The following is a 13,605-nucleotide window of genomic DNA, read 5'->3' as shown; positions in this document are numbered from 1 at the left end:
GACCGGGGCGGGGCGCAGGGGTCGGGGGAGGGATCGGGGGCAAAGCCCTTCGCTCCCGACGGGGCTGTGTGGAAGATGCTCGCTGTGAATGACGGGGCTGCTGCGGTCAGTGTCCTCCTCGGAGCCGGGAATGCAGGAGTCAGTGTCCTCTCCCGGTGCTGGGGATGCCAGGGCCAGTGTCCTCCCCCGGTGTCCTCCCCAGACGCACGGTCCGAACGAGGTTTGGGACCTGCCCCCGCATCCTTCCTCAGCTGCTCCTCGGGGCCGGGAAGGGTTTTCCGGAGTTTCGGCGGAGGAAGGTGGCCTGTCCCCACTCAGGATTGTGCAAACCCGCAGCTGACGAACCCCGACGTCAGTAGTTGTCTGTATTAATAGTCACGAGGAACTCTGAAATGCCCATGACAAAGGCTGGGACTGCAGATTCCTGTTCCCAGGCCAGTAACGCGTATTTCGGTGTAAAACACCCCTGATGTAACCTTCCCTCTCCGGGGAGATTCCGGGCAGGAAATCCCCCTCCGGCAGCGAGGACTACAAGAGTGGGACTCAGGCAGGGGCAGGGCAGAAGCCATAGAGCGAGCCTGGAGCACTGCACACACCGAGACCCCACTGGCAGCCAAAATAGCCAGCTCTTCCTCTTCCGTGAGTATTTACAGCCGGGGATGCATAATCCCAGGGGTTGGGAAGGGGCAGGACGAACTGCGGGAGGTGTCCTGGCTGGTGAGGGGTGGATATGCTCTGGGGAAGGCATGGGATGGTAGGGAAGGCTTCCCTGGGACCAGGCTCAGCCAGGGCTCATACCCATGGATGGTGCTGCCCCACTCCCAGAACAGGAGCAGGAGTGGGGTGGCAGGGACTGTTCCCCCTCTGCTGGCTGTGACCAGGACCCACTGGTTTTCTTAGCAGTGTGTCTGTCCTCACCAGCCAGGGCTGGTGGCACTGGTATTTCTTATCCACTGCCCCCCATCTACAGCGAGTACATGGGGCACCTGTGGGCAGGGTAGGGGTTGTGCCAAGTGTGGAGGTACTGATCAGGGAGGGGAGGAGAAACTCCACTCACTGCAGGCCTGTCCTGCACCTGGGTTAGGGCTGTGGGAAGCAAAAGAAGGTAAACAGTCCTTCCCTAGACATCAGTCACAGAGGCCCTCTGTGTCCCCAAGGTCCCTGGCTACAGCTCCTATCACGTAGGTAAAAGTTCTTCCTTCAGGAAGGAAGGTGACAGAGGTAACCAGGAAAGGGAGGAGACCTGAGTGAAATGTGGAAGGATCAGTGCTGAAACCAGTCCCATGAGCAGTGTGGGAACAGGAGAAGAACTTGCTGGAAAGACAATGTACAAAAGGAGTCTGACACAAACCACCCATGTCTTTTTCTTTCAGAGTGCAGACGTGGACAGGGAACATGGCCCCGCCGTCTGCTTCCATGGGTAGAGCCCACAGTCCAGCTGTGAGATGAAGGATTGAGACCTGCTGACGCTTCTTCTTTCTCCCTGTTGTGCCACTGCCCTCCACCCACTGCAGGAAGCTGCAGCATGGAAGGGGCCCGGCATTAGCTCTGTGGGGAAAGGAACCAGGAGGGAGACAGCGGGAGGTCAGCGAGAGTTGGCAGCAACATTATCTGCTTTCCAGCTGGGGTGGGACACTTCTGCTGGCAAAGAGGAGCTCTGCCATCCCTCTTCTCACAGGAGTGTTTCATGGTTGGGAGGTACCAAATAACTCCCGTAAAATGCTGTCCCAGGCACGCTCTGCTTCACGCTGCCGATGGGACAAGAATTTTGGTATTTCTGCAACAACCTTACTGTCTATCTTGTCCAAAACAACAAAATAAACAAAGCCATGTCTACCTTGGAGAAGGTTTTTTCTGGGGAAACACCTGGGGGAGGTGTGGGAACAGTGAGCTTTTCCAGCCAGTTTTAGAGAGCCCCAATGCAAAGTCTCATTCTCTGAAACCCCTGCCCCTTATTTCAAGTTCAGTTGCTCTTAAATAACCCAGGAGTCTTACAGCATCCAAGGAGAAAAGGTATCACCTATCCTGGGAAGCCAGGCCAGGGCATTTGGACTTAAGAGTGTCAGTAAAATACCCACCAGCATATGTTCAACTCCTGTGAAAACGGCTGCAGCCAAGTTGCTCAGAGACACTCAAAATTTTTAAATCTTCATAAGGTCTTTCAGTAACTGGACAGAACTCCAGAAATGAGCATCCCTTCCTCACACCACAGTATTTCTGTTGGCAAAGAAACAAGCCCACCTGGGGAAAAAAGGCGCTCTGTTTTATTGACTAAAAGTGCCATCAGCCTGATGTCAGGGAAAGTCTCCATTGCGTAGCCCAAGGCACAGGTGAAAACCAGACTCAGAGCTGACTGAAATGGAGCTGATTTATCCTGCTTTTTGCTCTGCCTTCCCAGTCTCAGAGCTGCAAGTGCTTCTCCATCTGCTCCTTCAACTTGTATTTCTGAATCTGGAATAGAGGGCAGAGAGCAGGGAGAGAGACTCAGAGAAGAGCTGGGACAGAATGCCAGGGCTCCTGCCCTGCCCCAGCCCCCTCTTACCTTGCCTGAGACAGTGAGTGGGTACTGGCTCACAAACACAATGTAACGTGGGATCTTGAAATGCGAGATCTGGGAAGAGAAAAACTAAGGCTACACAACCTGAAAGGAACAGCCTGGCACTGCCAGGGCTGGGTCCCCCAGTGCTCTAAATCCATGGGCTTTCATCCACCAGTTCCCAGCAGCCACTGGGTGTACTGGTCTGGAAGGAAACTGAGGACTGGGAACCCACCTTCCCTTTGCAGAAAGCTTTAATCTCTTCCTTGGTGCAGTCGTGCCCAGCCCGCAGTCGGATGCAGGCACAGATCTCTTCTCCCATCCTTGAATCCTTCACACCAACCACCTGGGTTGGGAGAGATGGACAGTATGACCCTTGGGGATGTCCCTGGCCTCCCACAGCGTCTGTGTGCTGGCCCATGGTGTGTTCCCTGACCCCATACCACAGGGTGCTGGAGCACTGTGGATGCAACATGGACCTGTCATCATCCCTCTGCTTCCAAAAAATTGGGGCAAGAGGTTTCACAAACAACAAGGAGACTTGGTAGGCTGCCATGAGTGCTTCGGAATCTCCAGATGGAATGGCAGGGGAAGGATGAGGTTGAATTAAAGCATTATTTGAAACCCTTATAATCACAGATCTTAGTGGGCCTCTGCCTGTGACACCAGGAAATGGGCTTCCCAAGCCTGAGGTCTCTCCAAAGTTTGCTCCCACTATTCCACAAGAATCCTACTGTCATTCCCTGCCTTGAACCACTATCTCCAACTGCTAGAGACACGTTGATCCTTTTGAGTCCAGAGCAGTGACATAAAGCCCTAGAAACCACAAAAAGGGCTGGTTTGCAACCCATCTGCACTGGGACTGTTCCAAAGAGAGATGCTCGCCTGGCACAGGCAGAACTCTGACTAAATAAGCAGTTTATTTGTGGGGAAACTTGTCTGGCACAAAACCTGGAGGAGAACAATCCCAGCAGACAGGGAGCAGCTGCTCAGTCCTGGAAATCTTTGCTGTCTTGCAAAGGAGTGAAACTAAGTCTCACTCCTCATCTCCAGGGGCTTGTTGGAAGAGTCTTCCTGGATGTCAGAGTTGAGCAATTATCAGTAAAAACTGTCCTTCCAGACTGCTTTCTGAGTAAGAATTTCAGAGGGAGTTATGAAAGTGGACAGGCAGTTTAAAACTGAATAATGACAAGCATTTTGCAGACATGCAGCTGGAACACAAGGGGATTGCCACAATCCATATGCCCCATGCCCCTTCCATCCCATGAACCTCTCCCTCCTCCTTGCTTACCAATATTACATGGAATTTGATGCTGAAAACAGGGAAAGACAACCAGGTTCCAAGCAGCAATCCCAGAAGCTTTATGTACAAGATTCCCAAAACCAGATTCTCACTCACCCCACCTCCTTCCACTCACCTGGACCTCCTCAACCTTGGGATGGGTGTGGAGGAACTGCTCAAGTTCTGCTGGATAGATGTTTTCTCCTCCCCGAATAATCATGTCCTTGCAACGCCCTACAATTTTGCAGTAGCCATGCTCATTCAGCACCCCGATGTCCCTGCAATGACAATGCCCTTCTAGTCCTGTCCCAGCTGGGTGGAAGAATGGCTGATGCTCCCACCCAGCCAGGGTGGTATCAGAGGATAATGGCTGAGGTGCCACCCGAGCACATGGAAGAGATCAAAGAGCTCCTGTTACAGAAACTGGCAGCATCCACACAAGCTCCAGGGTTTAGGGGGGAGGCAATGCCTGGCCCTGCCCTGTACCCCTACAATCCCTCCATGCACAAATGGCCAGTGACAATCCCCCTCTCCGGGGACACTCAGCACGAAGGGCTCTGTGCTAAAAGCAGTTCTAAGTGTCACAGACAGATCAGAGGGATAAGCTGTGACAGTTTTCTCTACATTGGAAATCCCAGCCAAGCACTCCTATACACACCCATGCATCCTCATCCAGTGCCACCCCGTGGGACCATCTGGGAGAAGTTCTCAGACTCACCCTGTCTTGTACCACCTCTCAGCAGTGATCACTTCACTTGTCTTGGCAGGGTCATTCCAGTAGCCCAGCATGACACAGTAGCCACGGATCTGAAGTTCCCCAGGAGTGTTCAGAGGCACAGATTGCCCTGTTTCTGGATCCTCAATTTTTGCCTGGAAGAGAAGAAGGGCTTAGTTGTTCATCAGCACCAGACAAGGAGGATGGAGTGAGGTCTGCTGCTGGCAGAGCACCTGCAGCACGTGGGAAAGGTCATGGTCACCTCTGTGTGGGGAAAGATGTATCCCACTGTCTCAGTTCTCTGCTCGATGCTGTCATTGGGGAACCCCATGAAGGTGACCGGGCTGTTTTCTGTGGTCCCATAGGCAACCTGCAAACACAGGAGAGGAAATGTGTCTCAGGGGGAAAGGGGATCACATGGCTTCAAGCACAGGAAAGACAAAGCTGGTCATGACTGCAGGGAAGAGTGGGGTGTGAGGAGGATGTTCTCCCAAGCCACTCAGGTGACAGGAAGTCCTGCTCTGCTGGCTATGGATGGGGCCCTCCAGACACTTCTGCCAGAGAGTCTTGGAGAAACAGGAGTTAAAGCATCACTGCACCTGCCTGCCATGGCCTTCTTCATCTCCCTCACAGTACTCCTGACTCCATCACCCACAATACTTGGGGTGTCATGTACTTTTGACACCCCAACTGCTATTCTTGGAGGGCTCACCATCCTCTTTTCAACCCTTGTTTCTCCAAGCCCTGTCCCGTACCATCTCTGCCAGACATTGACTTTGCCTTGGTGCCCTTGCAGTCAAGGTATTGAGTTCACCTTGCATCTCTAATAACTCAGGGAACATAAGACATCACTTTGGAAAAACTCTGGAGCCAGCAGCAGACCTCTCTGGGAAACTGTGTCCTGCAGCATGGCTGCTTGCTGCATATCCTTTTGCAGACATCAGCCCCTGTAATCCTTGTAAGGCATCACGAGGCTGCTCAACACTTGGCACAGCTGCCCTTACAGACCAAAGCCTCACAGCAGGACAAAAGCTTCTTGCTGCTAAACCTCCCTCACAGCTAATCCCTATGGCAGGCTCTGAGCCACCTTAGCTGAAGGTCACTTCTCCTCAGAGGAAAATTCCAGGAAAATTATGCCCAGCTCAGTGGCCAGGCTGAGGCAGCAGGAGCTGCACAGGAGGTGCCCTGAGCAGCTCTGAGCTGCACCAATTGCACCATTGCTAGGATTGCTGCTACATCTCCAGCTCTTGGGAGCTGTGTTTCAGCAGTGGGAGCTGCTGGAACACTGCTCTGGTGTCTCTGACCCACTCAGAGTAATGCCATCCCAGTAATGTCACCTGTGGCTGCTTTGCTGGGAGAGCATGGCTGTGAAAGGGCTGATGTGGGAAGTATTTCCTCATTTCTCCTGCAGTTCTCCAGACTAACACGTGAGCAGCTCTCACCCCCAAATTGCCCTGGCACCCAGATCTGGTCAGTTCCTTCAGAGTAAATGCCCAGGTGTGCCTACATGGTCGTGGTGCTCACCCAACTCCAGGCACTGTGCCCCAAATTAATGTGGAGCTTTGCAAAGGACTATGATGAAGCACGTGAACAAGGATGAAAATATTGTGAATGAGCTGAAGACAACACTGGTATGGGGTACAACAGTGTGTAATAACCCTGGAGCACTTGGCGCTTTCCACTGCTTGGAGCTGCTGCAGGATCTCATGTTGGGCACAGTCTGTCACAATGGCTGATGCTCTTGTTGACTGCACCAGGGTCAGCATGAATCCAAGCTGGACCCTGCTTTTATCCAGGAATCTGGAGGAGAACTTCTCCAGGATGCTGCAGGGACCATCTGGTGCAAACTGCTCTGCTTGGAGCCTGGCAGCCCCCAGGGAGCAACTGTGAATAGGCTTCTGCTCCCAGACACAAGTACAACTTCCCAGCTGGGTGCAAACCCACAGCGTCTCATGCTCAGACTGGATTTCTCTCCCACCCATTAATACGAGTCCTGTGGCTGGATCAAATGACTGACCAGACCCAAATCCAAGACCTTAAACACTTATTAAAAATCCCAGTGCCTTTGTTTTTTTGTTTTACTCTGCTGGATGAATTGCAGTGTTGGTCCAGGATCCCAGCCAAGCCCTGAGTCAATCCTTGCTGCCTCTCCGGGTCGCTCCAGCAGTTTAATTGGATGCAGCAGCAGGCAACTCCCTGGCAGGATGATGCTGTGAGTTTGGAGGCTCACCAGGCTCCCCCAGATGCCTAGCACTGTGCCCTATACCCCAAACACCAGCTATTGATGCCTTGGCCTGTGGCTTGTCCCCATAAACACCCTCACACCCTCAGAAATGGGCTTCCCAACTGGTTCAGAGGGCAACACAGGGCTGAACCTCCAGCCCCTCATCTGCTTCCCAATTACTGCCTTCCTCTGCCTACACCAGCACACCACTCTGTAGCCAGATACCAGGATGTTGTTCCAGATGTTATTTCCAATATGTTATTTCCCTCTTAGGATGGTTATCCACAGCTGTATTCCTGGGATGGAGGCAGGGGATGGAGCAAACTCTTGTGCCAGCACAGCTGTCTCCCAACCCTTATCTGACACGTGGACCATCCAACATGTCCATTGTCAGCAGCAGATGAAGCAACACTTCCACAAAACTCCACACACCAATTTAAACTTGGAGATATCCATGAAGATTCCTAGCCTTCATGACCCAAAGGGACACTTAACATCATTTAGCCTTGTCATCTGGTATAATTCAGTCCAGAAAACCTCACCCAATAATTTCAGCATCAGCTCCATAATTTCCACTGGAGCTGTATGTGGTGTCAAAGCAGAGCTTTCCAGAGGCAAAGATTCCAGCTTGGACCCTTGGCTTCAAGAGGAGCTACAAGAATACAAAATATAATTTACCTCAAAGCCTTTTTTTACTGTAGGACCACAAGTGACACCCCAACACCCAGATCAGTCCTGCCTTCAGTGATGACAAAGACAGCTCCAAAACAAACTGCTGCCTAACTTGCTCCTACCAACAAGAGATTCATTCTTTGTGAATCCCAAGCCTCTGTATAAACCATGAATAAAAGGAACATCTTAGCAGAACTGTGTTTTTTAAAGCACATTTCCCAAACATTTCCTGCTAGTGCTGTTCAAATACTGGTCACTGTGGAACAGGCAAAACAGCCTGAAGAGGGAAGCGTCTAAAAATTAAAAATAAAGTAAGAACAATCAGACTTCAGTCTCTATAGTAAACATTTGGGAGGCAAGTTGACTGGTGGGGACTGTGGGGACTCTTAAGACCCTGGGTTTTTCCCAACTGTGCTGCTTATTTACTGCATAACTTGGAAGAAGCCACATCAGCCCTCTGCTCCTTGGTTTTCCCTGGCATTCAACAGCAATAAAAACACCCAGTGTCCTCCGAATTTAACTGCTGCTGAAAGGCTGTAATGAAAAGGCTGGGGTTTTAACCACCAGTACCCCAAGTGGGTTATACTGGGTGGGACTGGAGCAGAAGGTCAGGGCTGCAGAAAGGCATGAGTTCCTTGGAGGACACCCTACCCTGGACCTGAGCACTGCTCAGGGAGGATCTTCATACTCCTCGTCACCACCCTGCAGTAGTGCCATGCTGGAGGATGATGATGGCAGGACTTGAACTGCCAAACTAAAGCCTACAGAAATTGAGCTTTGCTGGATTGGCCTCAGAAAAAATATTGGCCTCAGAAAAAAAGCAGCAAATTGATTGTGAAATAATAGGGATTTTCAGACTTCAAAGAGGGCATCATGAACAACAGAAAGCAGACTGACAACCCAAGAGATGTGTTCAGGGACTTCTAAGAGGCCCTTTGAACCCCTCTCAGGGTAACACGCTGGCTGGATCTAATTATCCCTAAATCCGTGCCGAGTGTGTCTGTCTTGGATATCTCCCTGAGTCAACCCCATCCCTTCCCATCACAGCCAGCGTGTTACATTCTCAACTCATTCTCAACTGAGCAAGAACCTTCCCTCACTCAGCTGCTCACTTCCAAGATCACCCTAAACTTTTCTGTCCCCTGGGAACATGCATCTCCTTGCTTAGGAGATATCCCACTATCCCCCGTTGTATTGGAATATTCCTGAACCTTCAGGTCAACTTTGCTGCTGCTGCAAAAAACAACTTCTGATCACATCCAGCCTGTGTCACACTGAGATCTCATTTCCTTCCCCAGCAACAGTACCATCTTTGTGTCAAAAACATCGGGACACAAACAAGTCTTGCAGGACAAATCTCTAAGGGTGGCCACCCTGTTGACATCTCTCTCCACCAAGAGGGCTGCCAGACAGTCCCAGTCTGGATGGGGCTTTAAAGAGATCCCAGAAGTATTAGGTGCCCAAAGCACCTTCTTTGTGCTGTGGCACACAATGGCTTTGCCTCAGGAGGAGACCGAAAGGACAACCCAGTGTGCCCAGGCTGAGACTGCACTGGGAATGAATCTCCTGTTATTACCCAGTGAGGACAAGCTTCTCCTCGTGGTCTTCAGTTAAAGCTGCCTCTCTTCTCTCCAGGCCAAGCAGAAGCCTTGAGGCTTGGAAGTGTTTCCCTCTTCCTGCCAGCAGTGCACAAGTGCTGCCCAGTGGCAACCAGCAAAGACATGGGCAGTTACTGGTTTATCCACAGTGTGATAAAAGGTCTTTGCTGTGCAATTAACTCCATCCTCCCTAGTGCTGATGCCAATGCATTTGGGAAAAGTGAAAATAAAATGAAAAAGTGATAGGAAATGTACAAAGGTCACATGAAGGTAGAAAACCACTGGTTTGGAGGTATCAGGATGCTATTGGACAAGGAAACTCAGCAAAAATCTAGGGGCAAAGATAACATCCCTATGGATTTGGAGAGCTCAGCTGCAACCAAATACATGGCTGGAAGTCTGGAATCTTGTTATTTCTATGAGGCATTTTAAATGTTCTCACAGCCCATTTCCACAGCTACAGAAACCACCTACTCATCAGATCTCCCCAAAACAAGGTGGGGTGGGATGGGGAGGCCGAGGACAAGCAGAAATATTGTCACCACATGAAGCCCATTTTCCATTTTGAGAACAGAGGAGCCTAATGGCTGGGGAACATTTGGGAAAGTCAGAAGTCTTGCATGGATCAGTGGTGCTCCACAAGGGAAGAAGGCTCTGCAAACCAGGACAAGAGTCCTGGCTAGAGCAGTGGGATGCTAGGGAACATCTGGTGCCTTGCAGGGTGGACACAGCAGGGCTGGGAGAGGCTGTAAGGGCTGGGTGAGCTTCACAGGAGAGGCCAAGAGCCTCATCCGGCAGCTGCTGGAATCGGCAGAAGGGAAGGGTGGGTGGACATCAATGGGGAGCCAAACTGGCAACAGGTCAATGGGTGGAGGCCATGCTACAGTGGAAGAAAACCATCAGAAGGAAGGAGGTAGACCCACCATCACCTCTTCCAGCTCAACAAGCAGACTCCATACTGCAATGATGGGACTCTTCAAGAATTTAAAATTAAAATGGCAATTCAGGTCTGAACTCAGAACCCTGGATGCTGCTGCTGGGACAGGAGCTGCCTGGAAGAGAGGGGAACTCAAGGAAACCTCTGGGACCTCCCTTTGCCCATTCACCACAGCTCCTCAAACACTGTCTGGAGTGTACTCTGCCCTTGGGACAAATCTGTGGGACACTGCTGAACTTGCACCTTCTCCCACCCTGCTCCCAGCCCAGCACCCTGTGCCAGGGGCTCAGCTCCACAAGAGCTGGGACACTCCTGGACACTCCCAGAAGATGCCTGAGCCCCCACCTTCAGCCAAAAAGAGGAGGGCTGCACCCCAAGGCCAGCTACACAGGTGCCACTCCAAGAAGGTGATTGCAAGTCTGCACTGTCACAGGAAACCAGATCTGGATCCCCTAAAAGCTACAGAATCAGGCTTAAAAGAGCAATGGACTATTTTAACTATGGGCCTGTCTTGATATGCCAGAACTTTCATACTTATAAAAACAAAGATTAAACATGGAAAATACTATGTCCAGTATTGTATCAAACCAGGTCGGACCTGCAACATCAAAGAAACACCCCAAATCTATATTTATACTGCTTCGAAAACTGTATTTATTTGTTTAGCCCACAACACCTCTAAGAAGGAGAGGAGGGGAGTCCAGCATCTGCAAATCACCAGGAATGTTTGCAGAACTGTTAATCAATTAAGAAAGAGAGGTGGCAGGATAATCCTGCCTCTTCTGCAATGTCCTTGCAGTGCTGGTCCCAGGGGACATGTGAGGTAGGAGCTGGCCAGGACTCAGCTCCCCTTGACTGTGGCACAGGGACACCAACACTGCTCCATTGTCACCTGCAGACTGCCAGCCACCCATGAGTGGGAGCCAGGCAGGCTTTTGAGGACGGCTGGACATTTGCTGGCCAGTTGAGGGCTGCAAAACTTGGTGTGGGAAGAGCAGAGCTGTCCAGTGAGCAGCTCAAAACACAAACAACCAGGAGCCAGGGGAGAGGTGCCAGCTGTGGTAGATGCCAAATAGCTCCCACCACAGGAATGTGCTTGCCGAGGCATGGAAATCAAAAAATACTAAGGGAAAGAATTTCCTTTTATTCACTACTTGAGTCTGGAGAAATGGATCTGAGGAGCAGACACCTTTCTCCCCAATAATAACCTGGCATCCACCTAAACTATACTTCAGGATCAGGACTGGCAGGAGAGTTGAAGCAGGGACAGCCTCCCACCTCACACCAGCATCGTGGCAGCTATGTCCCAGCATTTTCACAAGGAAGCTACACTTCACCTGTGGCCACAGCCACAGCACACACATCCCTGCAGGAAGAGAGTGTCTCTGTCCCGCCAGATCTGCAGTTTCAGCTAGCAAACATAAAAAGGGTGGAAGAAAGTGAGAGGAAGAAAGAGAAGGAGGTTTTAGGTTTGAGCAGTTTAACCTTTGAAAAGGGTCTTGTTCCAGAAATATACATGGGTACAATGTATTTATGGATGGGGTTTGCAAGGCCCTCACTGGCTTTTTGCTCCAACCTGATCCACACTGGCCAAAATCTCTGCAGAAGCAGTAAGCTGTTAGATGACTTTTTTTTTTACAAGGGGAAATTCAAGTATCAGACTCTCAGAAAAGGAGCACAGATCAGTCCCTAGATTCAGAGTCCAGCAGAAACAGGCAGGGTTTTAAATATCACCCACCAGTTGCTCTTGCACAGAGTAACATAACTGCAGGAATTGTTAATCAAATGATTACACTGAATATTAAAGTGGTTGGACCTGCTCAGAGAGAAAAAATAAAATCAATTATTAGATAGAAGATGATGCTTTAAAGGTGATTTGTTTTTCTTTTCCAATCATTCCCCCAGCTCCCTGCCTGAGCTTTATGAGCAGTGCACACTCAGGAGCACCCTCAGAATCATGGAACAGCAAACTGAAGAGGCAAAGAAGGAAAACACAGAAGGTTCTATCTATCTCTTGCTTCTCTGTCTCAAAGGTCCTGACCAAGGCACTCAAAGAGCTTCTCCAGAGAGAAAAGCACGTGCATGACCATTGTGGTGCCTACTGAACCAGGCATAAGCCAAAATACCATTGTTTTGATCAAAGAGTTTAAATCTCACAGTGACCAGAAGGTCCCTCCAGCAGGAGCATGGAGCTCTCAAGGTCAGATCATCTCTCCAGAGGTGAGAAGCTCTTGGTGCTGAGGTGAGCTGCTCCAGGGCATCACATCTCAGGGCTGACAAACACTGAAAGCCTGACATGGCCTGGTTTGCACCACAGTCCCACATATTACATCATTGTTTGGCCACAGACTCACCAGAACCACATTCCCACCCCAGAAGCCTATTTTCTCCCCCAAATTAGTCCTGCAGTGCAAACACTGCTCAGACTGACAGCTGCTGACCAGAGCAGGGCTGCCAGGCCGTTTGCATAACACGGTCCGGAGCACGCTCGGCAGCACCAGCTGATTCCTCACTGCAACAATGGAAAAACCCAGAAATCACAGTGAATAAGCCAGTCTGTGTCCTAAGTCAGTCCTTGGATTTCCTCCCTTTCTTGAGCCCGTCTCGCCTCTGCACAGGCTCCACTGGGGCTTTGCAGCCAGCCTCAGGAGCAGAAATCTCAACAAGCTCACAGTTATATGCTCAGCTCTCAGCTGTTTGCTGCAGCCAGGAACTGGCTGGAAACCAGTTCAAAATGTTCCAATTCCAAACCCCACCCTGCAACCCCTGGATCTCTCTCTTCACGCTCACAGAAGCAGGCGCTGGGGCTTTTAACTGCTTTGCTTTAACCTTCTTTCTTGGGAGAGCAGGGCACATCCCTTGTGGTGTTAATTCACCTTTGCCACCACTACCCTAAGACAGGACCCAAGGCAGATGCCACTCCCATCTCCAGCAGTGATTCTTTTGTTTTGCTACTTCTCCATCTCTTTACCAATGCCAATGCTTTTCTCTTTCCACAGCTCTGCCTTGAGAGCCACAGGCACTGCCACCTACCTCTACACCACTGCCTGGCATTTCATATCCACCAGCCTATATCCCACCACTTCCCTGCAGGCTCTGATGCTGCCCCATCCCTTGTTGGAAGGCACCAGGCATCCTGACCATGACCATATTATCCTCAACTGTTCATAAGAAAAGACATAGAAAGAAAAGAAATTAAGACTGTCTTTGCACTCCCTTTCCTGGCCAGCTCTTCAATGCAGCCTAGATCTGGAAGTGTTCAACCAAAATTTTGCATTGCAAGAGCAACTGCTGCACTGTTGGCCTTTGGCATGATCCTGTGGCACTCCCACCTTCTCCAATCCCTGTTTAGGCAAACTCCTCTTGAATCAGTGAAAAAAGGCTGATCCCACCCCCCACCAGGACCCTTCCTCTGTGAGAACAGGACCCGATGCTTCTCCCCAAACCAGCTGAGGCTAAGCAGAACCCCAGAATCTGCTGGAAGCTCCAGCAGGAGGTGGCTGTGGAGCTCAGCAGTGCTCCCTGCTATGCTGTTCAACCAAAGCAGGCTGTTTTCTCCCCTGCAGATGAATCTGGGCCCTGCTCAGCAGGGACCAGGGAGGGTCTCCACAGAGCAGGTCTGCATTGGTTCTTCCTGAGTA

The 13,605-nt window shown here is 50.8% G+C and overlaps 1 protein-coding gene and 1 long non-coding RNA gene across 2 annotated transcripts in view; one reads left to right on the top strand and one right to left on the bottom strand.

Annotated features, from left to right (window-relative positions):
• The first annotated feature begins 53 nt into the window (after nt 1-53).
• LOC118693815 (uncharacterized) lies at nt 54-1,836 on the top strand. The gene is made up of 2 exons (XR_004981325.1): nt 54-639; nt 1,374-1,836. It is a non-coding gene; the product is annotated as an uncharacterized LOC118693815 (long non-coding RNA).
• A 406-nt stretch (nt 1,837-2,242) lies between these two features.
• The window catches only part of ACSF2 (acyl-CoA synthetase family member 2), a 36,014-nt gene continuing 24,651 nt past the window's right edge, over nt 2,243-13,605 (bottom strand). Inside the window, exons 11-16 of the mRNA XM_036394745.1 lie at nt 4,796-4,903; nt 4,537-4,688; nt 3,955-4,096; nt 2,772-2,882; nt 2,543-2,611; nt 2,243-2,451 (exon numbers count right to left, since the gene is read on the bottom strand). Coding sequence (XP_036250638.1) covers nt 2,401-2,451; nt 2,543-2,611; nt 2,772-2,882; nt 3,955-4,096; nt 4,537-4,688; nt 4,796-4,903 — 633 coding nt within the window. The 3' untranslated portion in view covers nt 2,243-2,400. The remainder of the gene's footprint in view (nt 2,452-2,542; nt 2,612-2,771; nt 2,883-3,954; nt 4,097-4,536; nt 4,689-4,795; nt 4,904-13,605) is intronic.

Source organism: Molothrus ater, chromosome 19, assembly GCF_012460135.2.
Source record: "Molothrus ater isolate BHLD 08-10-18 breed brown headed cowbird chromosome 19, BPBGC_Mater_1.1, whole genome shotgun sequence".
NCBI classification, from domain to species: domain Eukaryota; kingdom Metazoa; phylum Chordata; class Aves; order Passeriformes; family Icteridae; genus Molothrus; species Molothrus ater.
Note: the sequence above shows the minus strand (reverse complement) of the source record. Positions and strands in the feature narration are given on the sequence as shown.